Source organism: Coloeus monedula, assembly GCF_965178545.1.
Source record: "Coloeus monedula genome assembly, chromosome: 2".
Taxonomy (NCBI): Eukaryota; Metazoa; Chordata; class Aves; order Passeriformes; family Corvidae; genus Coloeus; species Coloeus monedula.
Window position 1 is genome coordinate 41,634,952 of NC_138782.1, and position 27,385 is coordinate 41,662,336.

At 36.0% G+C, this 27,385-nt stretch overlaps 1 protein-coding gene across 3 annotated transcripts in view; it reads left to right on the forward strand.

The window, feature by feature from the left end:
• QKI (QKI, KH domain containing RNA binding) overlaps window positions 1-27,385 on the forward strand; it is a 153,114-nt gene that overhangs the window by 59,325 nt on the left and 66,404 nt on the right. For all 3 annotated transcript variants that reach the window (XM_082302883.1, XM_082302882.1, XM_082302881.1), the window contains exon 3: window positions 3,978-4,094. In XM_082302883.1, coding sequence (XP_082159009.1) covers window positions 3,978-4,094 — 117 coding nt within the window. The remainder of the gene's footprint in view (window positions 1-3,977; window positions 4,095-27,385) is intronic.

The window sequence follows — 27,385 nt, forward strand, 5'->3', positions numbered from 1 at the left end:
AGTGTCCCAACATATGCTGTCTGTTGCTTTTCTTTAAGGGGGTGTGTTTTGGATATCTTCTCAAAGAAAGGCAGCAACTGTCTTACACACTGGCACGTTCCAGTGGTGTTTTGTACATGCTGAAAACTTCAAACGTGAAAGGTTAGCAAACTAAGGGAATGTGAGTGATGATGCAGAGAAACAAGCAGAGAGGGAGAGCAACAAGGCTGTAACTGGTTGGAACTTCAGCACCTGAGCTCTGCTAAACACTTTTAATTCTTGGCTTTTAGGATGCTCTTGTGTTTGTGTGTCACCTTCTTCTGGAGGTTGTTTCTCTAGTTGTGATTTTGAGTTGAGGAAGATTTGAGCACATGAAAATAAAACTCAGGAAAACAATTGTGAAATACCACTAGTGAAAATTTTACATATAAAAATATATTGAGTGTAGAGATACAAGTTGTTGTGGAAGGAAAGACTGACTTCATTTGATTGCTTTTTCTGTGTTGTTGATGTAGAAGCAGTTAATCTTAATAAGGGCCACTTCTGCTTAATTTTTAACATAATCTCATTTTTCAACATCTGTGAGGTTACATACAGTCAAAGTAGTACAGCCCTAAATTGGTCAAATTGATTTCTGAACCTCTGCTCTAAACTAGCAGTCCTCTGGGGGTAAGGTGAATCCTACAGTACTAGACAGATGCAAAGTGAGAAGCACTATCAGAAATTAAAGGGAAATATTCTTAGCTTTGTCCCTGTACAAATGTTAGAAGAAACAGTATTCCTGAACACAGGTATGTTATTTGTAGAGAAACACAAAGCAATGAAGAGTGTGACTGGGTGACAGTATGAGACAAAGAGCACAAGAAATATTGAGTTAGATGTTAAGGATGGTCTTCTGAATTTGTCAGATGTGTCGTTCTGGTAATTCTGTCTGATAGTCTAGCTGGCCTGACAGGTAAGAGAAGCAGTAGCTGCAGATACAACTGGATTCTGAAAAAACTGTCTAACTTGAAGGCTTACTCTGTGTTTCTTAGTTGTGGTCTTGCTGGTCACTGCTCTGTCTCTGTCAAAAGAGTCTGAGTTATGTCTTTCTATGAGTTCTGAGCTAGGACTTTTAAGATGGTTGTCTGAGGGACTGAATACTGACAGTGATAGATTGGTATAAAAAGTAGGGGATCATTTGTTAAAGCAATAATTGGCTTAATCTATGATAATTGATTACTGATGAGTCAATTAAGACTGCGCCTCAGGTAGGGAGGTCCTGCAGAGTTCTCCTTCATCTTGTATCTCTTAACACATTGAAGAAAACTTGGTTGGTAGGATAGAAAGTATGCTTAGAAAAAAAATTAAGTCATTACCAAATGCTTCTAAAGATGGTTTTGAATTTTAATTCTGTCTTGAAATTAATGTGCCTGAAGTCAACAATGGGGAATTCGTTACACAAATGTAGAGCAACATGCTGCTGTAGGGGGGCATAGAACTTCATATGAGTATAAAACTAGGGGAAAGGATCATGGCTGAGGTAATGGAGAAGAGTATTTGGGGTCAATGAATGTTGAAACAAGCATAAAAACTGAATTTTTGGGGGAGGGAAAGAACCAACCTGGGATGTATCAATAAGAATGTGGTTTATAAGATAAAATTGTTCTGAGTAACTTAACATAGTTGAGATCTCAGTAGACATATTGCCTTGTCTAGGCATCCTGCTTTTAGAAATGATCAAATTGTAGGGCGCAAGAGAGGCAATGAGAACAGGCCGGGGTTTGGGAGGAATAGCTATCCAAAAAGGTTAATACATACCATTTGGAAAGAAAAGGCAGGGTTGAGCTGCCTTGGAACAATTCCTGAAGGCTCTTTATAAGGAGGATATCCTTGGCATAACTGGTAAAGGAACTGGCTTAACATTCACCAGAATGTGTTGCAGTTTTAAGTCTGTGATTTCTCAACTAGAAATTCTAAATAGTGTTCAGACAACATGAATAAAGTTGCAAACTTGACACTAATACAGATTACTCCCTTTTTTTTTCTTAGTATCCTATATTGTTCTATTTATTTTTTATCCGAAGTATGTTATTATTTGATTATTCTTTTAGTCTTGATCCAAATTAATAAAACATTGGAGACTGCTGTTCTTCTTGGGAGATTGAGAATATAACAATAGTCAGCTTGTGTGTGTGTTGGTTAAAATATTGATTTAAAGTCAGCTTTGCAGTATTATTTTAGCATTATTGGTGGAATGGCATAGATATCTAAAGGTTTGGTGTGCAGCAGTGTGGTTGTGGAGAAAGGCGAGTAAGATGTTCATGTAAGACAATGGTACAATTTTGGTATTAAACATGAAATGTGAGATGTAATATTTTAATAATATTTCACAGCTGAACTTTATTACTAGTTACTAGTTCATTGCTTTATCAAGGCTTAGTGAATGTTCCTTAATTTCTTATGATTCACAGTTTGTGTGTGTTCACAAATTCCATTAGTCTTTACTCCCCACCCCCTCACCTCCCAATAGTTGATTCAGGCTTCATGATATGTCTTTGTTTTCTGAGCTTGCAATACTAAATAACTTTGGGAGTATATATTCTCTATGAATAGTTTAGCTGCCGTGAAACACTGAGTTTTTTTAAAGAACTTTAATTTGCTTGCGTTCATTATTTCTGCTCACTCTTAAATCATTTCTGGTCTTTGCAGTTTCATAAGGATTTCAAGTATGCTGAGTTTTAGTACTCAAGCCCAGTTTTAATTAGCTGAGGAAATGAAAGCCAACAACTTCTTCATGATTCCATTGAATAACTTTTTTTTACTGGGATCTAAAATATCCAGACTTACGTCCTTACAGCAGAGTTTCTGTTCTCTTAATTTCTTCTTGGAATTTAATGTTTGCTCTGAAATTTCATTGTTTATGTATCCTTTGAGCTGGTGTTTCATCTTTGCACTGCAGTTGTCACAGAGTACTGCTCTGTGTTCTCAATGCTGCTGTCACTACTTTTTTTATTTATGTCATAATTTTCAGAATGTGTGGTTAAAAATAATGAAAGGGGAAAAGCTGTTGAGGACAACTAGGAAATAATGTTATGTATGGCTAAATGGTGGTGGTACTGTGTTGAGTGTAGGTGGGGGGCTGTCTGCTGAAGTCAGCCAATTAAACATGAAATGCATGCTTTATTTGTATGTGCAACTGAATAAATGATACAGCTTACAAAAAGTGATGTGCTTTTGTTTTGTCTGTATATACACATAAAATTTTACATATATAAATATTTTATATATATGTGTGTGTATGAAAATACCATATTTTTAAGAAATGTTGCCCCATTAAACCTAAAATAAACATGTAAGAGGCCTCATTTTTTTTTCGTGAAGAAAATGCCATGGCATGGGTAGAGAAAGAAGAGTTACTCTAGATGTCCTTCCCAGATGGAGCCCAGCAGAACCACATGGACTGGGGAAGGAGAATGCTGTCTGCAGGCCCCTTAGCTGTGAGCAGGGAGCAACTGAACAGTGAGCACAGGGGCCTTTCCCGAAGATCCTGTGCCGTTGTGGGACTGCAGCTCCTCCGGCACCTGAGCATTCCCACCTCTTGAAATTTGTGTGCGTGTCTGGTCGTGCACCCAGCCCCTGTGTGTGTTTCCATGATGCACTCGCTGGCCTACGGATGAGCATAGCTGGACATGTTAGTGGTGAGGAGAGTGGCCCGGGCTTTCTGTAAGAGCTTGTACAACTGAATGAGTAGGAAATTAACACTATTGCTTCTGTAGACTGCCTGATGTTACATCTAAAAGACCTAGTTTCACCTGAAACTTGTATCCCCAAAGTTGGTGTCACGTGGGTACTTAATGTAGAAAAACAGTACCTATCTCATTTTTCAACCTCAGGCATTTAGTGTGGTGTCCTAAACCATTAAACCCTTGATATTTTTAGACACAGAAATATATCTTGTTACATTTTTAATTAATTTTCTTTGCTTGATTTTATAGAAATTTATTTTTTTCTTTCAGTTTAACTTTGTTGGAAGAATCCTTGGGCCCAGAGGACTAACAGCTAAACAGCTTGAGGCAGAAACAGGATGCAAGATAATGGTCCGAGGGAAGGGCTCAATGAGGGACAAAAAGAAGGTAAGGTCTTAAAGGGGTAGTGTAGTTTCAGATGCATAATTTTGATTTCTAATGGAGAATAAGCTCATGTCTCTCATTCTTACTTGTTATGTTCTCACTATATGCTTTGTCATTATCTAGTGTCTTATATAGACTTAGTAAATAAGTTTATATAAGTAATAAATAGTAAATAAGGCTGTCCTGAAGAAGTAAAATGTACATGCTCCATAATTCTGCAACTGGGAGTCTAGCCAGCAATTATATTCTTAAATAATAAGTAACTTATAATTGTGTCACATTTCACAAGGTAAAGGTAAAAATTGAAGTTAAATGTATTTTTCTAGGAAAGAGCTGTTAACCTCAAAGGTCGTATTAATAACTTTCTTGGATTGAATTACCAAAGTAATGATTTGTACATGGAGTATGGATTGAAAAAAAGAGTTAATTGTATTTCCAGCAGTCACTTCTGTCTGAGTGAACCAAAAAGCGCTGTGTTTCTGGTTTTGTTTTGTGTTCAGGTGGAGTTGCAAAGTAATTAGGGCTGTTCTTGCCTTGTGCTGTAATATGCATGCTCTGCCCATATGAATAGGGAAACTGCATGATAGAACAGAGCCTTCCTGAATGTCAGGTTGCTCTCGTGGTAACTCTGTTTTTCTAGGTTTATTTTCTAGCTATTTCCCTCTACTTCTGGCTACTGCTGCTGGAGTTACACTGACATCTCCACTGTAGTTTTAAATGTTTCCTCTTTATTCCCAGAAATACACTTTCTTTTGCTTCTTTTTTAGGAGACACCCCCCCCCCCATTTTCCTTACGTGATCAACCACATTTGTTCTATTGATACGTATGTAGTACATAACAATTACAATTAGTTAGTTAGTTGTTAGAAAGTTAATGTCTACCCAGTTAAACATCTCTTCCTTCCCAGAGCTTATAAATCTGTTACTGTCAAATTTCATTTAATGTCTCTTGTTTTCATAATCTGCTATAATACTGTCACCATCCTTTGTCTTATTCTACCATTCTTGTACGTTTTGGAGTTTGTGAAATGTCTGTTACAGAATCACAGAGTGGTGGAGGCTCTCCACCTCAGGCAGAGTCACCATGTCCTGGTTTCCTAGGACCATGTCCAGGTGGCTGTTAGGTGTAGTGTCCTTCTTCTACCACTGTGCTTCTGAACCAGTCCTGTCCTGTGGGGAGTTGTCTCTCTAGACAGCTTGGGCAGGTTTACTCTCTGGAGAAGTATTTTTGGACTGATTTCCTCTATTCTCCATGCCTTTTTTTTTAAATTTTTTTTGACTGTTCACAAAAGAATAGGCAATGGGAGTTACTGGAGTTTTGTATTTAAGAAAAAGATTAGAGGAGCTGAGACCATCTAACCAGTCACCTGGTTTTTTAAGTTCAGTAAGAAAAGAAACCTACCTTCAACAAGGACAAGTATGGCAGATCAGATAAAACGTCGTACACATTAAAAACTATAAATTGATCCAGTCAGCACTTGAATGTCCGTTACCACTTTGAAGTTGGTTCTCTCATAATTTTTAAACACAAAGTACTCGACCATTGATAATTTAATGAGATAATACTGCAGTTAGTGTGGATTGTATTTGAATGATACCATAATACAATGTATTTGTACACCAAACAGTATGATATTGGTTGTAAACCAGTGTTGAGTGCCAAATAATTTTCTTCACAAAACTGATTTTCGTGTCATCCATTCCTAATCTTTTCAGCTCATTTGCTTTCCTGAGGTGATTTGTATTGGTCATTAGTTTACATTTTTAAGAGCAGACTTTTTGGTGCTATACCAGTGTTGATGCAGTAGGAAGAGCTTCATAATCCTTGATTATAATGCACAGCAATAAGATGTTTCTTGTAAAAATGATGATTTGGAAGCTGATTTAAGACATGGTGGTCACAGACTAAAGAAAGAATGAGTGACATCCCTCAGTTTAAAGCATAAGTACACTTCTTGCTGTTGACTGTTGCCTCTTTTCCTGATGAGTTATACTTACAGATGAACTCCCTAGTCTTGCAGTGCAAGATGATCAACTTTCTTGGCAGTCTGTGCCCTTTAATGATAACTGCCTTTTTTTCATTTTCTCAAAGGGCTTCTCTCTTTGCAGGTTGTACTTCAAAATGCTAATGAACTTCAGAGTATAAAATACAGAAGTAATATCATTTTTTTCATGGCAGGTTAGGATACACTAATTCTTTTTTAAAACCCTTTCCTTGCTCTACAGCCAGTGTTGTCAGTATTCGAGATTTTTTTTCACTGAATAGTTTTGAAATTTGGAGGACATAAGAGATGCAGGTTAGTTTTTTATATATATTTTGTGAGTATATTTTATATCTGCAAACTTGATTTCCCAGTGCTAATTATACAAGGAACTTTATTGGTTGTAGGAAGGAATAATTACTGAAGCAGTGTCAATCTTAACGTGACAGCTACATGGTACTAAATACTATCTTGAGTAAACTGTCCATGTACTTTTCCTGCCTTGCTAGTGGTTGCAGAATCCAAAAGAAAATACAAAGACTGACATGCTGGAAAATAAACCATCCAGATATGCTCTGTAGAGAATTTTGCTTTGCTGTGTGATCCCATGAAAGAAGTAATGAATTAGAAATCTTTGTCACATGGCCAAAACACTGGAACTGGCATCACATCTTGAAACTTGCTGACAGATTCCCCCCAGAAAGCGGGGGAAATCCTCAAATCGTTTGTATTTGAGTCTCAGCTGGTAATCAGAACATCTCTCCAGGCAGCTTTCAACAAATTTAAAATCAAAACCTTAATTACTGAGAATACTGTGATTAGAGCCTAGGGGTACTTGAAGGAGATTATTGGGGAGGGAAAAGGGGTTGCAGGCATTCATCAAAAGCTAATGAATGTGTAACTTTATTAAGACCAAGACATTTTTTTTTTTGTTTAGTCTGAATGCACCTTTCATTAGGCACAGAAGAAAACTGGTAACTTGCCCACCAGTTAAAGAATGTGTATAGTGATGACTGTCCAATGATGGATAAGCAAAAGATTTTTTTACATGTCCCTTGTCTTACATGAATTCCATAAAACAGGTGATGACACCCCTAGGGTGTCAGCCCTGTGCTCTTTAACACACTGCCATTATCTCACTTCAGAGAGGGGTATGAAGCCCAACAGCATCAGGCTGCTGACTTGTGGCAGCCTTGGTCAACTCTGTTGTTTTTCTCTATTTTTTTCTTCTTCTAGAGAAGAGTCTCCCCTAGAACAGTGTGTGATGAGAGAGCATCATTTGTTTTTACTTCAGGAGGAAGCATCTCATTATGATACACAGAATTTTTTTTCTTAAAATTGGTAATTTCAAGTAGAAGGGCAGGCAGCTATGGATAGTTTTAAATTTGAAAAACTCTGTGCCTTCCTCCTCTGTAGCTTTAAATCTGTTGCACTTCACTCCATATTAGATCATTTGAACTGATTTGTGGTTTCTGACCTATTTGTTCCAGATTACTTGTTCCCACAACCCCGTTCACCTTGCAAGCAGAAACATAAGGTTTCACAAAAGGCAAGCTCTCAGTTAGTACCAGTCTTGACCTCTGACTTGTGCAGAGTTGTTACAATAAATAGATAATTCCATTTCTTTGAACTGTCCATTTTTCTGTTTTTGTAGTATGGCTAAAAAGGAATTAGAAAAACTCTGTCCTTGATACCTGCACAAAGTCTGAGGAAAACAGCATAGTGGAAAAATGTATCTGTCTTGTGAGCAGGATATTTTATTCAATTTACATTCTGTGTTATTAAATATGTAGTATTACGTATTCGTAATATTTTATTACCTTTTAGGCTTTAAAATATCATCTGATAAACTTTGTTTTCCAATGGAAAGGCTTAAACATTCAGCTTAGGTAATGAAGTGATGTTACTGACATCGGAAAATACACCGTACTGTGTCTTGTTAAGCAAACCCTATTATTGCTACCTTAATTACAAGATGCTTAACTTCTGTATTCTGTGAAAAGTACTATGTGTGAACAAATCATAAAGGTCTGGTGCTGACATGCATGTTGAAATGGAATATATTTAGCATATGGGAGGCAATGAAGTTGTTCTGTGTTTCAAAATGGAAGGCTGACCCAGCCATCATTGTTCTTGTATTCCGGGAGTAAATTGCTTGGCTGAGGCCTGTTGCCTCTAACACGTGCCTCTACGCAAAAGCATGCCAATGGTGTTTGATGATTGCATGTGTCTGTGTTGACAAATAGTGGTTTGGAATGGCAATTTAAAAAAAATTTGTAACTAGTTGCAAAGGTGGGGGTTTGGCTCTGTATCAGTACCTTTAGGAATAGTAGGGGAAAAATACTTTTAAGTGACTGGGGACATAGACATGTGAAAGTGAAAAGCAATTCCATATTCATAATACATGACTAGAATGACTGTCCTTTTATTTTTTTAAAAAAATCCTTTTTTGATAATGCTGGTGGAGTTTCTGGAGGTCAGATGCTTAATCTTACATTTAGAACTATAGGTAGCAGAATCCCTTGTCAATGTCTACCCTTAAGGATGCTGTTTATTAAAATTGACCTCTAGTTACTGGATACTGACTGACTGAGGCAGTGTGGAGCAGCAGCTCAGCATGTCTGAAATGCTGGATTGTGCTTTGTTAATTTCTGTTGCAAATCAAAGCTGCAACTGTATATAAGAGACTCCTACTTTCATTTTAATTGCTATCAACTTCTGTGACTATACATAAAAGTCATTGTATGAACAGGCTCCATAGCTAAGACTGAGACATGGCTTATACAGCGTGTCCTGAATCTACTGCATTCAGGTTAGAAACTCGGAATAGAAAATTACTTAAGGCATTCAGAATGAACTGTTTAAGATACTGCCCTGGGAACAATAAACTTCAGCATCTTCTACAGTGGCATTTCCTCTGAACACACTTTTTCATAAGCCTGTATGTCTTGATTAGGTTTGATTTCTCAAACTGACCAGGCTTGGCAGACTTTTTTCATCCTTAATTTTTGACTACTACAATAACTGGCCTTATATTTTTAAACTAACTCTAAACAAAAAGGTATTCATGTAAACTTACATATTCACTGTATCACAACTGCTATTTTAATACAGATGTTTAAGAATATACTTGGTGGTTGATATTGCTTTGCCGTCCTAGAGGTTCACTGTAAAACATAAGATGGATTAAAATATTTTTGTTTGCTTGTAAGCTAGGTTTTTTTTTTTTTAGTAGTGAGTACTAGAGAAAATGGACTTTTCTGTTCCAGTTTCAAAACCTCCATTTCATTTGTAGCTAATTATTTTGAATACAGGGGGAATTGTAAAGCTGGATTTAAAGAATTAAAGAATTGTTAAAGCATTTTTCCCTTTTCACAGACAAAACAGAGGTCTCTCAAATTATATCCCTGGTAATATTTGAGCAGCGACCCTTTTAAGAGTTGTTTACACTATTAGCTAATAGTGTAGACAAAGAAAAAAAGAAGTCCTCTTACCAAGTTACTGATTTAATTATATAATTAAATGCTAAAGACTACTGAATTTTTAGTTCTTAGAAATACAGTTTTATTAGACAGCAGTGAAGGTAATAGATATTATTTCTCACTGACATCAGACTCCTTTTAAGCCTGTACATGGGGGTTTTGTACTCCAGAGCTTCTAGGGTATTATCTTTGGAATCTTACCCTCATACATCTTTAAGTAAAAAACAGTTCACAATGACAGTAGTGAAGAATGCAGGGACAACTTGCATAGTTACGTATGGGAATGCAAATTTTACAAGAAGAGAACATTTTCCTGAAGTTTTATGTAAGATTTGACAAACGCTTCTTATTTGAAGTTATTTATTTCAAGAGTATTTTCATAGCAGCCAGGGGAATGCTCTTACTTTCAAGAGCAGAATGGTTTTATTTTGAAGGGAAAAAAAATTAGGTGCCTGAGGACCTTAAAAATTATTACAAGGCAATATTAGTCTTTCAGAAAAAATTACTGATATGTATCTGATGCAATGCATCTTTTAGATGGTTTATTTCATACATACTTTTACCCTTTGTTGGCTACATACCAAATATACCCAGTATATATTGGATATATTTCTACATGAGCTCAATACAAAGTTGCAGCTTCAAGCAGATTTTAACACTACTAAGACATGGCTTTTCCTGTGTAATGTGAAAAGTAGCTGAAGCCTTTGGCTATGATTAACTTTGCTATCAAAAATTCATTATATGTCATTTTGTTCTAGAGCAGTTAAATTGGTTTTTGAGCTAATTAAATATGGAAATAACTGACTTTTAACAAAACACTTCTTTCCTGCCATTAAATACACTGGAAGCTGTAGACTGTAGAAGTGTAATCAAAGCCCTGCTAGTTGAAATCAACTTGAATTATGCTTTCCTTTTATTTGTTTTTCTCTCAGTTCCCTGTGAGGAAAAAAATCTTGTGATCAAGCAGTGAGAGAATCTAGATTATCTAGAAATTGGAGAAAAGTAGCATGAAGTGTAGTGGAAAAAGTACATCAAGGGAATCCTGAATCATTGCCTGAACGTCTCTGTATAAACAAGTGTGGTTTATAAATTAAAATGCTATGTCTGTTGAACAGGAATTGACTCATCCTGTAGCATGGCAGAAGTTCTCTTTCTGCAGAATTACTCCTAAGCTTTTGTTAGGTGGTAAGCACAGAGAGTGTTAATTTGTTGTAAAAGCTTGACCGGGTTTCAGCTCACAGTGGTTTGTATCTGGCATTTGAATAGAAGTTTTGAAAGGCTTGGGAGACTGCATACAGAATTGTTTTGAGATGCTGACGAAATTGTCTGCAAACATCTATCTGCATTTTGCTTTGTCTAGCAAAGTAGTGAAGCAAGGTTTAAAAACTGAAAATGTACTGTAACCCGAAACCTTTTTCATACTAACATTTCTAACTTTCTTAAGAATTAATGCTGTGATAATCTTGCTTACCAGAAATAATTTGTATTCAGGTTTGCATTTTCAGTGTGTTTGTTCAGTATCATGCAACTGTGCTTGCAATTCTGTGTGGGAAAGGCCATACTTAGTTTGAGGCTCATGGGAATTTTCTTGTACCTGCATGAAGATTGAGCCCACTTAAATGTGGGAACAGAGTTAGAACTTGTTTCAGGGGGGAAAGCAGCATGCCTGTGTGATTCCTGAGTAGCTACCAGTTCCTGGCAGTTCTTGGTTCTTATTTTTTGGGTGGCTTTTGGCAGGCAGAATACAGGCAGGTGGTTATTTACCATAGCAGATATGGCTCCTCAGGGTCAGATTTAGCCATTTTATTGAGACTGATAGGAAGTATCTTTAGCATGGAGTAAAAGAGCACAAAAATTCAGCACAAAATAAGATACAACTATTGCTGAAACCAAATAATAAAATTATTAATTGAACATTTAGAACATAGTTATTTAACTTTGTGCTAGTATATTGTTTTCCAGATAGAGATAAGTAATCTGTGCTGTTTATTTGCAGCAAGGTACTGAATTCCTTGTCAACTGTATAGTAACAGTCACAAACTGTAATTCCTAAAATGACTGATCAATTTAAACTTGTTTATAGATGGTGACTTTCCTTAGGTTTCTGGCCTAGTATTAGCCTTTGTCATGCCTAGGCTTGGATTGAAATGGATATTGTTAATCATAGGCTCCACTTCTGTGATGTATGGCCTAAGGTACCATGTGTTAAGCATATGAGTGAAATCCAAGTAGCTGTGTAGATGTTAATAAGGATGTGATGGGACAGTATCCTCACTTGACAGTTCATCCAGCTGCAGTTGCAAGGTTTTATTTTTAGTCTTTGCACTTTTAAGGTAGAGGGGGTATTTATTTGCAGATGGTTGGACATTTTTGTTAACCCTTCATGAGAGTAATTAGCAGCTTCTGTCTAGTAATTTTTACATTTTTTCCCATGTTTTTGGGCAGTAAATGGGGAATGTTTTGATAAATGTGGGACTCACTGAAGTGCCTGCACACTGAATATATCTTTAAAAATTAGCTTGCAACTCAAAACAGTTCTGTTTAAAGTGTGTGTTAAGTACATGCATGAAGGGATGAAAGCTTATTTAAATGTTTGGTAAGGCCAAGTACACAAATCTATTTTTCTGTTAGAGAGAACTTGTTACTCTTACAGTAGTAGAACACTTCAAGCAAAGCTTGGAGACTGTTTACCTTAATAGAATCTGATATTCTGTGTAAATTATCCGATTGAAGTGCCACAAACTTGCCATGGAACAAACACAACATATAGTATTTATGCATTCTTGATGCATTTGTTGATGTTAGTGATTCTTGAATGTAATTTGACTCATAAATCAATTCAGCACTATATTCCTACATGACAAACAAAATCTTGTCCTAACCTTAATAGCTTGAAATGAAGAAAACATTGGGCTGGTTTGGGGTGTTGAAAGTAAGATCTGCGAAACAGTGACTGCATTCAGGCAGTAGCAGAGTGGGCCTAACAGAATGGTTTAGCTGGCAGCTGAAGTAACGTGAAAACTCTGGCTGTGGGAAAAAAAATGGGAATATCAAATTATTGGTTGCTTTCATTAGAAGGTGTTACGGAATTATGCAGAAAATTTGATAAGAATGGATGGAATCAGTACAGGGAGGAGATGTCTAGTCAATGTAAAAATGCCATGAGTTTGACACAGCTGCTGGGAAATACCAGGATGTTTTGATGCATGAAAAATTAGCGTTTGTGGGGAGTGAACCTATGTATAGTAGGGTGGAAAGTAATCCAAAATAATTTAAGGAGCCAGTTACATTTTCACAGCAAAAGCTACAGGAGATTTTTTTTTTCTTATTGAATCTTACATAGAATCATAGAATATGCTGAGTTGGAAGGGACCTTTCAGGATCATTGAGTCCTGGCCCTGCACAAGACACCCCAAGAGTCACACTATGTGCCCAGAAGCGTTGTCCAAACTCTTCTTGAGCTCTGTCAGGCTTGGTGGTGTGACCACTTCCCTGGCGAGCCTAGGTCTCCCTCCTTTCCTCTCTCTTTGCCTTCCTCCCTCCTTCCTAATATTTCTACTGCTTTGAACCTAGGTCAACTTTTTGGGGATTTTTTTCTCCCTCTTTCATGAATTTCTCTCTTGTTTTGTAAATTATATTCATTTTCCTTGATTTGACTTAAGGTTCCTCTTAGTTCTCTCTAGTAATCTTCTCTGGCTGTCTTTTTCCATCTCGATCCTTGAGTACCTCCTTCTCAGTGGTCATGTGCTTTATAAATTACTGTAATAAAAGGACAGTTAATTTCTATGGTGCTTCATTTATTCTCTGAAAATACAATTAGATGACATGAAAGTGCAATAAACTGAATTTTGGTTTCCAGCAACACTTCATATGTTTGTATTATGGTAGCAAATGATATAAACACTGGTGTTTAAAAAGAGAGTTGTAACTGGGGAACCTGAGTAATGCAGGCAAGGAAGATTACATGAGGCAGAAGGAAATAATGACAGACTTCTCATGCTACTAACTAACACTGAAATTATTTAGCATGCATAAGACTATCTGAATGGGAAGAAAAAATCCAACAGCAAAAACACATAAAGAAAATTATTTCCTGAGGGGGTGTTAAGGCAGATTGACCAATTTGCTTGTCTTGAAGTTGCTGGAACATGAACTCTGAATGCAGTAGCTTTTGAAGAGGTGTGGTGAGTAGATAGCAATGTTGCTCTCAGACTTGGCTAGAGGTTTCTGTAGGTAAGCTGTAGGTGTGACATGAGGAATGAGTAGAAATGAAAGGTTAAGATTAATTAGTATCTCAACTGGAATTCCTGAAAACTTTTTGATTCCTGACACAACTAAAAATAGGCAATATAATTATGAATCAATCTGTCCTTTCTTTTATGCATCATTTTACAAGTGTGCTAGTGGTATTTTTGCATGCACAAGTGGAAGGGATTTTTCTTCCAAAGCAAAGGACAGCCTGTTGATTGAGTGCCTTTATCTGGCATGTGGACAGTGAGTGCATATAACTGAAATGTTTGGATGTAAATACTTAAGTAAATTATTATACTATTTTTTTTCTGTCTCATAAGTCAGATATAGGTGTTACTTTCTTCCTCATCTTTCTGTGATCACATGCTGTGACACAAGGCTGATATGATTGTTTCTAGTGAGGTCAGCATTTATTTATTGGTATTGGATGTTCTGGTATAGGGTTATTTAACTATTCGGAGGGTTTTCTTGAAATTATTTTCTTCGATATTGATTTGATATTGGTATTGCGGTGGTTTTCTTTGTTGGATTTTTTTTAACACTGTGGTAGCAGCTTATCTTAAGAAAACTTCTTCCAGCTTGATAGCCAGCAAAATCAGCCCCCAGAGTTATAAATTAAAAGCTGAAAACTGGTCTTTCTGTTCTGCTGTCCTCCGTTGGTATTGTTTGGTGTTGTACATGCCTTGTCTCTGCAGTTTGGAGCTCTGGGAGCAGTTCCCTAAATCCTGTCCAAAGCATGGACATGGGCTCCTAGTTATAGATTTTTTTTGTTTGTTTCCCATGTTTCTCCATGTTGAATAGCTGGTTCATTTTCTATCTATGGGACCTTTAAACTCTAGACACCAGATCCTGATGTTTTGCCCTAGATAAGCTTTTATCCTCAGTAAGTGTGATTGTGTACCTTAATTTATTGGCCCTTGGTGTTTCTGCTGTGGTGGTACTTTCCTGTGGTGTAAGGAAAGAAGCGGTGACAGTGCTGGCTCCTTTCTGTGGTAAAGTCACAGTGAACTCCAAGATGGCATGTTTGTCTTAAATAAGAAAGAAGTCGTTTTCTGCAAGATGGGACCCATAACATAATTATTAACAGCTCTGCCACTGCTTGTGGGCTCTTTGGAGTATTTTTATAAATGGTTATCTGGACTGTTCAGTTCTGCAACCACACAGAAACAATTAATGCTTCTGTGGCAATCAGACAGTGATAAAGAATTTAAAACCAGGTTTAGCTGTCTGACTGAATCCACCTGAAGTACCTGACTGTTTCAATTGATCCACCTGATGGAATTATATCGGAGCCACTTAAGATTCAGAGCTATTGATTTCAAACACTCCCATATTTACAACCATATGTATTCAAGGGAATTTAATTTTTAGGCTCTTGGGGATCTTGGCAGATATTTTAACTGGCTTGCCGAACTTGTGAAATATACTATTAGTGATAGATAGTTTCAAGAACTAAAAGCTAGTGGTTGACAAATACTAGATTTAAAATGAAATTTTATACAGAGAAACAGATGTTTTTTCTGTTGATAAAGTATGTTGTATTCATTCTGCATCTTGTAAGTGATCCATAAATGACCAAGCAGTCTTTGAGGTAGCTCTGAAATACTCCTATGTTTCAAGTTGACAATGCTGGAATTGAACGTTCACTTAAATTTTGACTGACAAAAAGACCCAGAACTTAAATCTGTTAGCTCACATTGACTCACAACAGCATGAATCAGAAAAGGTCTTAAGCTGTATTACAAACCAAAATAAGTGATAAACTTTAACGTTGCATGGTCTGAAATACCAAAGCTACTCTGGAAATTAGTATGCAGTGAGGACACAAGGGTATTGCAAATACCAAAATTGGTTTTTCCAGCCTGACTAGTGGAATATTTCAGTATCCAGCCTTTTAAATGATAAGTTCAATTTAGCTTGAAGTGTACTTTTTTGGAAAAGTTCATTTGGTGGTAAAATTAACCTTCCCTAAAAAACAAACAAACAAACAAAAAAAAAAAAAACAAAAAAAAAAAAACCAAGAAAACCCACCACAATTCTCCATTTTTAAGAAAAATCAGATATATAGATGGCTTTGCCTTGTCTTCTATATACACCTGCAGAAACATTTGGAAGAGGAAGACACATTTATTATTGATTATGTGTTTAGGCTCTCTTAAGGAAGTCTCATTTGGTTATTGCAGGCTTCACACCTGTTATGTGCAGTCTAATATATGTTTCATGACTTGCAGTAGAAGAATCTACCAGGTAGAATAAAGTGTAATGATTTTAAATGAGTCATATTTGTCATAGTACCTGTGTTCCTTGCAAAAGGCTGTTTCCTCAAGTCAGAGTATTAAGTGTAGTAGATTTGATTACACAAAGCTGTATCACCAGTCTTGCCAGATGCAGAAATTGGCAGGAATGTGGCATTTTACCACATGCTTTTTGGGTCCTGGTGTTTCACAGTAGCAGATACAGGATTTTCCCTGTGTCTTCTTAGAGAACCACGTAATAGATGAGGGAGTTTTTGCAGGGGCACCACTGGGAGGGAATTATTCTGGTTCCTCTGTCAGCTGTATCATTTTTTATGTTAGTCTGTAGTGGGTAGGAGTTCAAATACACAGGTTATGTTTGCTGCTCTCACAGTTGTTTACAGTGACCCTTAGGGAAGATGCAACAGAAGGGATATAAACATTGCATGGGCAACAACAGCAGGCTGAGAGGCAGTGAGTTTTACCTCGCTGGCTGGTTAAATAAGGCTTCTGTATTGCGAGGGGAAGGAAAGAGAAAATCACATTGAGCATTTAAAGGGATAAAAAAAAGGCAAATTTGAAGACCCTCAAAATGTCAAATAATTCATCACACACATTCATCTGTTAGTTCATAGAAGTCAATTCTTGTAAAAAGCCTTTCCAGCTTATTCTTGGATCTGACTTTGCAGAACATTTTGGGGCTTACAGCTGGGCTGCAGAGCTAAACTGATTTTTTTCAGGTTTTTAAACAGACCTCTGAATCGGGCATCTCTTGTAATTTTTGCTGCTCTCCTGACCTTGAAAAAAGGTCTGTGCTCCTGTGAGAGATATCTTGAAGGGTGGTTGGTGATCATGGAATCAGCTATGAAAGCATTTTATTTACTTCAGTTACCTAGCTTGAAAGCTCAGCCTGAGGAAGGAACTGTTTCAGCTTCCCTTGTTAGTGTACATTTCTGCACAGCTGAGTAACTGACAACATGGACTTGCTTTTAGGGATCTATTTTCCCCCTCCTGGTATCTTGAAAGTGATTTTGTGATCTTTAGAAAAACAACCGACCAACCCCTGCCTCCATCCCATTTTATTCTTGTGTTTTAGAGTTTTGCAAGAGCAAGCTTTCAGTGGATGTCCAGAGCTGTGGGTAAGAATATTTTACAGACCAGTCCATATGGTTTTGCAGTAGTTATTCTTTCCTGGTCTCTTCAGAGCTGCTGCCAAATATCCTTTCCCACCATTTTAACTAGTGATCAGTGGATCTCAAGCTGCTTCCAAATGAAATGTGTCACAAAGAACCAAGACCATATATGTGGTCTAGATGGATGGGAACTTCTGTATTTGTAATAGAACATATTTTTTGTGGGCCTTCAGGGGAGAAAAAGAAGGACAGGTGTCAGAATGGCTGTTCCTGCCAAAATTATACTAGCCACATCATTTCACAGTGAGTTCCTTTATATGAGCGCATTTGTAAGATACAATGAAAGAATAATTGATAATAATTCAGAATGAACTTACTGTATAGGATGAAAAGTTACTGATAGTCACATTTCAGCGATTTTAGCTGTGACATCACTAATGACATTTGTCATTAAATATATAAACAAATGACTTTTGGTTAATTTGATGATGCAGTGAGTTTCAGTATTGTTAACAACAATGGTGGGAAAAATGCCCAAAGAAGATGATACTTAGTTTCAACTTAGTTAACCACTATCATGAATATATTAAATTAATTGTAAGATCGATTTCGTTCCCTGATGAGCTGTGTTCTGAGTAGTGTGCACTCCCATTGCTTCTAAAACACTGATAAATGCAATCTGTTGGAATGTTTTTAAGACAATAGCTATTTAATGAATAGCTTGTGTGTACAGGAGAAAAGAATAAGCTTGATTGCTTACAATCTGACATTTGAAAAAGCATTTTTTTAGATCTCTTGTATTTGCATATCTAATTGCTATGTAATCAAAACTAAGTGAACTGTAGCTGCTTGAAACTAAAAAATGAAAGGCAATCATATTTAAAGGGGGAGATATCCCACTCATATGCAAGCCTGTCTGAATATTAGAATTATATTCTTCTTGTGTTTAATTATAGGTGTCTGACTGAGCAGTAAATTTATGCCTGTGTATTAAAGGAGTGAATGTGACCCTGAAACATCAGCTTTCCTTTGTTGAAGCAAAGCATTCACATTGAGAGAACTTAGCAGTGTTGTGTATTTTGGTGATAAGGGATTGTGCCAAAGTAGCTGTTAATTACCTGCTTTGTTTGATACGGAAAGTAGTGGTTCCACACTTTTCTTCCCACCAGTGACAGTACTCAATTAAAACTTGTATTAAACGGTGATAATGCCCTCGTTTATCTGGTGGAGAAGACGTGAGGTGAAGAAAATTAACAGGGTGTTTTCATCTGTTTGAAGACGGCTTTGTTGTTTTTTTGTTTTTTTTTTTTTATGAACCTAGTGACAGTAAAGACAAACGAGTTTTGGCTTTTTGGGTGGAGTAGTGTATGGTGAGCTTTGGTTATTTATTTTTTTAAATCTTTGCGACTCTTGAATCCTGCTGTTTAATAACCGTGGCTATTGTAGCAGTGGAAAGGAACCTGAACTTCAGTGTTAAGAGTTGCAAATTTGGAAGATGCTTGCCCTATCCTGTTCCTTCTCATTCCTCTGTGTTAAGCATCTCTTGCCATAGGTCGTTATTTCAGTGGTTTTTGAAAATCTATTGTATCATGCATGACATGACATCTTACATATCTTACATGTCAGAATTCTAATTTTTTTTTTTAATTAAAGGTTTTGACTGAGTTCTCTATTCCAAATATTGGAAGCTTCTTTCCTAATGCAGTCTGAGACAGACTTTTTAAAGTAGCATCTATTTTTGCATATCTGAAGAGAAATAACAAGGAGGAGTAAAGCAAAGAAGTTAACATAGATGATCTGGTAGTCTTGGTTTATTTCAGATGCCAGTGCTGAAGAATATTCTAACAGTAAAAATATACAAACTATATCAATGGGCAGTAAGAAAGGGTATAAAATTGTTATAGTAACACTTAAATGTTTATTATTTCATTCATCTGAAGAAATTAAGGAATGGTTTGGTTGCTTTCCTTACGAAATTTGGAAGGTCTGTCTTCAGCAAGCTTGAGCAGGTCTATTCTGGAGTGAAAGCTGAATGTTTGATGCTAGACTATTTTGACCAAAAATGTGAAACAGTAAGTGAAAAGGAGTAATTACTGTAGCAGCTTTAAAGTGTGTACATGAAATTCTTTTCAGGAGCTCAGTGGATATGGCAATGCATGGTAATTCAACTAGAACTTCAGAGCTTCAGCTGTTAGGTGAATAGAGGTCACATGCCGAGTAAGAGTGGTTGTCTGCAATTAATTAGGTGCAATTAATAAAGTTTCTTCAGAAGGCATATTGTGCATACTGAATGTTTAGCACTAATGACTGGTCTTAGATATAACCATATACAAATAAACAAAAAAATCACTACAGATAAAACAGTTTCTTAAAAGAATTTGTAAGGTGTGGAAACTTGAAAGGTTTTCTTGTTTTGTTGTCATTGTTAAAGAGCAGAAAGATTTTATTTTGTAGTGGAACATTGTAGTATAACAGGATGCAAGCAAAGTGCTGTGAGAAATCAGGCTAAGAAAAAAAATTGTAATAGTGTGAATTGATCATGGTTTACAGAAAGAAAACTAGAAAGCCCATCTTAGTTCATAACTGGCATGTTTTTTAAGTAGTCTGCTTTTCTTATGAAGTAAACGTTTATCTGGGCATATTAACTGACAAATTTCATTAAATTGTTGTATTTAATAATAAGTTGCTACATGATTATCGGTTACATTTTCTATAGGTGATTCTTGAAGTCAGTAAATGCAGATTTGTTCCTAATCACCACACAATTGCCCTTTCATGCCAAGTAAACAGTGATAAGCATTAAAAAAAGAACTTGATAAAGTGTTTTATGATCTGGCATTTTGAAGTGCAATTATCTGTCTGTTTCTTTAACAGTTTTTTCCAGTTTTCTTTTTTCTGCACTGTAAAAAAACCACCATGGAATATGAGTTTGACATGCATTCAGATTAGTAGATTTATTTCATGGCACAGCAGTGCTGCAGCACAGTATTAGTGTAACTGTGTTAGCTCATCCATTTAGGATTAGATTCTGCAGTGATTAGATGGCTTTCTCTGCTCAAACATTGAATAGTCATTTCACTTTGTAGGTGGGTACTGCAGCCCACACTGTCCAGCCGCAGACAGTTTTTGTAATCAAAGCCAGTCTGTTAAGGCTTCCTCAGACTGTCATGCATTCAGTATAAATTCCCAACCTCAAATAAAGTCAATGACTGTGTTCTTCCAGAATGAACAGTCTTAATGGACATACTGTACTTTTTGTTCCCTGTAAAAAAAAAAAAAAAATGCAACAAGGCTGTCACATTTTCCTGCTTAAATTGTTCTGATTATGTTTCATTGACTTTGGTCACTTGAAAAAAAAATGTTAGCCTTTTTTGGAGTATTTTCTTTGTTACGTAGTTCAGTTAAAATTTTGAGGAGCTCTTTCTTGTATTTGCTTTTAGAGAAATTTGTTATTTCCATGTACAAAATTTTAAAATGTTGTGATATCCCATTTTGAATAGATATTAATCTGCTATATTTTCACATAATCTCTGTGTAGATCTTCTTGAAGAGAGGAAAATTTCTGTTTTGAAATTATTTTTAGTGTTAAGATGTGGAAAAGTAAAGGAACTTTACAATTGCCTTTCCTGGACCCTTTTTGCACAAACATGCTTTCCCTTCATGTTCTTTACTATTGTTGTTTCCCTTCATGTTCTTTACATTGTTGTAGGACTTGCATTCCCTTTTGGAGGGAGGAATTGCTGTGTGTCTGTGCTTCAGAGTGAGGTTCCTAAGTCTGAGACTGAATAGAAATTTTCTTTTCCAGTCTAAGGTTTTGGGGGGGATTTCCCATTTGAAAAATACCAGCTAGAATGTACAAATACAGTAATTTTCTGCACTTGCCCCATGGACAATTTTTCACAAATTTCATTGAAAAGCTGGACAAAAATGGTTGTGTTAAGTTATATACTAGGTCAAATAGGAAAAGCTCCCTATCTTGGTAACTTTGAAAGAAAAGTTTAACTTTCTTGTACCACTAAGCTTTAGGACATGAAAAATCTAGAAGCTGAGAGCTTGTAGTTCTCCAAATAGTCATCCAGAAGAACACTGTTAAGCATCCTGTCGACAGGGTTTATGTACCACTGAGGAAAATTCAGACCCTCTATCTCCTCCTATAATCTGAGTTGATAGTACTTGTCATTTGAAATATATATATACACCTGCTAAACATGCTTTTTTTTTCTGATGAAAACAGTCTTACTGAAAGCATGTCATAAAACTTGGTTTTATTGCAGAGGTACACAATGAATCATAATTTCCTGCAGGCTCAGATTCTGCCTCTGTAGGATCAACAACTAAAAAACTGAAAATGTGAACGATATTTTATTTATGGTTGGCACCTATAGAGCATGTCTCACATTCATACTTCAGTTTTTGGCTGCATAACAATGTTCTTGGTGCATCTGGTATTTGAAGTATTCTCTCTAGTGAGGTCACTGTAAGCACAACTACCTAAGATATTTTTTTTTTTAGTAGATAGCAGTGATATTGATGTCCTTTATCCCTTCTCCATTTTCTTAGCCGTTTGGACCGTTGAGAATGAGGTTAAAGTGTAAAATTTCAAAATGTACTGTGAAAGAAAGTAAGGGGAATTTACCAGTTAGCCCTTGGTGTATCTATGCCTCAAAGCTAAGAATTTTTTTAGAATCAAATTTTGAGTGATAGAGATTTGTCTTCAAGAAGATGTGAATAATCCATCTAGAAACAAACTTTCATTCCATGTATTAGCAGAGTTAAGTTATGATGACCTTGGATACACTCTAAACCAATTTTTAATGATTATTGTCAGAACAGTTCTTTTTCTATTGAAAAGTAATGGTCTATGATATATTGAAGGCCAGATTAAATCATCCTGACTATTCCTTCTGGTCAAAGTTTCTAAAACTGGGAAAAAATTACTTGGAGTTAAGCTTAAGTCTAAAAAGAGGCATAATGGGTAAGATGTATAGAATAACATTTCAGTGTAGTATAGTGTAACATCTAATTTATCAAAATGTTATACAAATCACAAAACCTTTTGTTATACCTATACATATGTATATACACTGTGTTTGTGTGTGTCAACAGTTCTGTAATCAAGTTCCATTTTATGTGTTTGGGGTTTTTTTCCCTTGTGTCTGGTTTTGTGCATCATGGACTTCATACATTCCTATATGCTAAAATGAAAACAGCCTGTTGATAAAGATCATGCCAAATTTTTGGTACTCCAGTATGACTTGTCTACATCTAATCTCAGAGAACTAAAATCTTCATCACAAGAATTTTTTTTGTTGTTTTTTTTTTACATTGAGTGCTGTTACTTTGGTCATGTTGTGTGACACTTCTGTACTAGCCAATTGTCATTAATCCTGAGTAGTATTCAGCCACAAGTTTTAGTGAGTAGAGTAGTGGTCTTCGTTGTGTGTCTTGTAACTGGCCTTAAATTAGAAAAACTAAAAATTCTAAATTTAGTTTAAACAGGCAGGGTTTTTGGAGATTTTATTGCTTGTTTCAAAAAAAGTCAAGTATGATCACCTGTGTGACCAGTTTGAGACTCTGCAAGGGGGCTTATTAAAAAGGAAGTGAGGCAACACAGACAACAGGCAATGCGGCGAGTTTGAGATGGACAAAATTAGGCCTGAGAGTTTGGGAGGAAACAGAGAACAAAGTGTTAACTCTCCACAAAATTGTGACAATAGTAGCAAAATGTTGGTTTTTTTAAATCATATTCATAAATGCTTATTTATCTGTGAATTTTGCAAGTATATTTTCTGTGATGATAAACAGTTTCTTGCTTTCTGCAGCTGAGATTTTTCATGTGTCAAACTAGATATTTGAATTCTAGTCTGTTCATTCAGTTCTTCTTACCAGCATTTACAGTGGTTAATAGTGTTAAGAGCCATGTAATTACTTGGAGGAGGAGGTGAATATTACCACATACAGAACTTGCAGAATGCATGGAATTCACTGTCCTTGGACTGTGTGTGGTTGTTGACACACCACAAAAAAACCCCCAAGCTTATTTCCATATGTAAGGGAAACATTTGAAATGTACAAAGTGAAAAGCTCAGTGTGGAGCTTTGTACTAATATTTTCTGTACCTGGAGTTGCAGGTGCTATGTGCTTGTTCACTGGTAATTCAGATGCTCTTGGACTCCTGGTGAGCATATACAGTGCAAACTTCCTTTTTTGGTGTATTTCTTTCTTTTCTTAGTACCTTTTCTTATATAGGCATATTGGAAAAGCTCTTTGCATGCCTGTGTTTTTGAATATTTGTGGCATTTTTATGTACTGTTTCATCATCAGATTTAGGAGGTTATTTGTTGGTATCTTCAGAGTAATGAAGTAACATCTCCTGCCTGAAATGGGAGAGTGTTTTAAAACTCTAATAGGTATGTTATCCTGGATGTTGTATCATGTTAGAGCAAGCTATTAAAACAGTTTATATGTATTTAAGTGCTCAAATAAAAACATCCTGTCTTGCTTTGAGACAGTTCATATTTTTTTTTTAAGTCCTTTCTTCATCTGTTGATTTGTCTGTGTATTTTATGTTGTTGGTCTCCTTTAACTTTTTTATAGATGATGAGCTGTGCCTACTTTTTACTTTGCATACACTGCAACTGCAGTGTGTGCCTTCCTTGCCTTGTGAAGCTTGAGTGCTGGTGTGCTAAATAGTTGTGTATTACGTACTAAGTCAGTCAATAAAGTCAATAAAAATTTGTCCCCATCACAAGAATGTGACATCCTACCTACAAAAGTGGAATAAATGTTGTTAACTCTGCCTGCAGGGTAGGATTGGGGGCAGAACATGGAGGGTATGGAGGTTATCCTATGTATGCTTGGCTGAGCATGACTTGCATTGGAAACTTCAGTTTTACTTTCATTGAGTATTAGTGTAGTTTGTTGAATAATTAAAACATGCTTTACTAAAAGAGAGAAAAAATCCGATCAACAACTTTTGCTGATGATTTTTCTGACTTATGCAAGCACTTTTTTGTGAAGGTTTCTTTCCCTGTGAGACCATATAGTTTTGCAGCAAGAAGTTTGAGTGTACAGTCTAAGCACTGTTTGTAAATTACAGCAAAAGATTAATTTCTTTCAAATTCCCATGGAGAACAGCATTGAAACCAGTGGTTGAGGTACTTTGATTTTAACTTGATATTACTTGATTACTTTGATTTTTTTTTTTTTTCCCCCCAAAGTCGATCAGTCACTTCTGTTCCATAACATGGGATTTAATAGTTTGTATGAAGTAGTTCCATAGGTAGAAGAGGTATCAAGGTAAATAGTTACATATGTACTATGTGTTGCATGGTAAAAAGGGTATTAAAACATAGTTAAAAAAAAATAGTATGTTTGTGTCATTCATATGTTTTGTAATCTTAAAGTGGTTTCTACATTATATAAATACACTTTTCCTTAAGAAGGTGTTATAATGGATATTGAAGTAACCACAGATATCCTTAAGTTAGAATTTAATTTGAAGTGTCTTTACTTAAATTTTCATAAAATTATGCAGGATTGAAGAGGCTCACACACTCTTAAGTGGAGTAATGCCTCAGCTCTAATCATATTAGTAGTCCTCAGAGGACAAAATCTTCTCTCTGTTGCAAATTATTGAAGGTTTTCTGTGAGTGGTATGGCACTACGTTTGGATCGATCTGATGGTCAGTTCACATTAAAGGCCTTAGGACATCTGTTCCCACTGTTCCATGTGCATCTGAGGGAGTCAATTGAGTTTGTGAGTTTCCTAAATTGGCCCCTGCGCAATTGTCTAAGCAGCAGGGGCAGCTCAGTGGAAGTAGCAGAGTCAGGGCTGCTATTTTCAGTGACAGCTGGTTGTTAAATAGACTCAACCTGCAAAGTTAAACTTCACCGTCACATTTCATGATATGAGGTACATGAGTGTCTGCATTAAAATGCTCTCAGTTTGATTTTTAGCTTGCTATGTCACCATATATTTTACCCAGAAAAGTGAGAAGTTTCTGGTGAGAATTCTTGTTCAACAGAAAGGAGAAAAAAAACCATTTTGTGATTTTTTTTTTTTCTTCATGGCTTTGAAACAGTCTTTTGTGTGATCTTGAAATGTGAGGTTTTATACACTTGTAAGTCATTTCTGAACTAAACATAATTTCTTAAATGTGATTCATTTTTTAAGAGTTTTTCCAATATTTTAAAGACACGTTAAATTTGTTGCTTTTTTTCCTGTTTTTATTTAGTTCCATTCTCTCTGTATAATTCTTATGGGGGGGGGGGAACCCCTACCAAACATGCCCCCTTCACCAACCAAAGAAACCCAAAAGCAAAATATACCAAAAAATCCCCCAAACACAAACCAACTGTCCCAAGCCCCACAAACCAAAATAACCCTTTTTGAATTATGACACTGGAGCATTTAATTAAGTGCCAGTATTGTTTAAATTGGTGCCTTTTGCATGTTGCAACGGGAGAAGTAACATTATAATTGTTGATATTAGAGAGCTGAGTTGAGTAAAAGACCTGTGGTAAAGATGCTCAGCTCTTTGGCCTGTCTAATGTTGGTTTTGCATTTCAGGAAGATCATGTTCCTTGTGTGTAATGATGAGAACCTTCCACCAGTTCACTGATTTGGCTTAAAATACTGACTACAGCCCTGTACTGGTTGACTGTTGTTTTTCAGTGATATATAATTTATGAGAATTTGTTGTCTTAAATAGTTTTCTAAGGATGTACTTTGGATATATTTTTCTTATTTTTAGGCATCGTGCTTTTATTTTTCTTGACGATTGCATGTTTTTCCATAAGCAGCATTTTAAATTTCCCTTTTTACAAAAAAAAAAAAAAAAATTAGACTTTCATTTTCATATATGGTAATTACATAGTTGAAGTGTGGGTGGAAGGAATAGGAAAGGGCTTTGAACAATTTTTTTGAATGGAAATACATGCTGCCATCCCATCTCAGTTAACACTAATGAGCTATTTTAGTTGCCCCAGCAGTAATGGTCATTAGTTAAAATAAGCCATACTCTTTGCTCATTTGCATATAGTATAAATTTTAGTTTTATTTTACTTTTAAATTAGCCTAGTGCTATAAGATGAAATACACTAATTTTTAGAAAATACATTGCAGCAGCTTTTCTGTTCTGATAACTGCATCACTACAGCATACACAGGAAATGTCTTACAGGCTGTATTAGTAGTGGAAGAGAAAGTCATGTGTTTGTCTCCCTTTTAGACCTAGCCAGTTCATGGATTTTTCACTCTTTTCCATTTGCAGAGAACTTCTAACAATTATTTTTCTACTTATTTTTCTATTTTGAACCACAAAGAGTCCCTGAAAAGAACTTTTCGTTTTCCCGAATTGTTTTTATCTTAAATTCACAAATACAACCTCAATCAAATTTCTAGGTTTTGTCCCCCCATTTTTTTTCTTTAGCATGCACAAAGTTAAATCATGATTTTGTGTGCAAATCACCTGTAGTAGTAGTGCAAGAATGCTTAACTCTGGAAAAGAATTTTATGTTACTCATCACTCCAATGAAAGAGAGCTTGAAAAAAGTAGGGGTGAGCAGAAAAAAAGTTTGTTTCTTTCTTCTGTGACTTAGCTTCTGTTGATTCTTGCACTGTTTTTCCTTTACTAGGTTGTCTTATAGTATGGCTTCTTGAAATTTCAATCTCAAGTGTAAACAAGAAGGAATAATTTATATCCATCACAGGGTAAAAACCAAAACCCTAATTCCAACTCTTCATGCCTCTCAAACATCTTAAAGAAGCAAAATAGGGCACAAGCCCAATTTTTTTTTGCTTTTCAGGTCTCCTTTAAGAGCAGAGACAGCCATGATCCAGCAATTTTGGAGGTAGAGGCAAGTAAATGTTTTACTTCTTGTAAACATTCCAGTATGTTTTTGCAAGTCTATTATTTGAGGAGACTCTGGTTGAAAAGGAACCTCAGCCTCGCCCCCTTTCCTAAATTTGCTGTGTGTGATTCTACGTGAGGAAGAATTTATTTAAGCTTTTATTGATTATTGACAGGTTTCACATCAGTTGCACACTGTTGCAATACCCAATTGGTGTAAAAATATGTAGCTCTAATATTAGTAAGGTTTTTGTGATAATAGTTGTTGAGGTTTTTTCTTTTGAACTGATCTACAAAATGAAAATTTGTTGAGTGGGTCATATAGTGATTTTTCTTCTTAGAAAAATAAGGAAGTG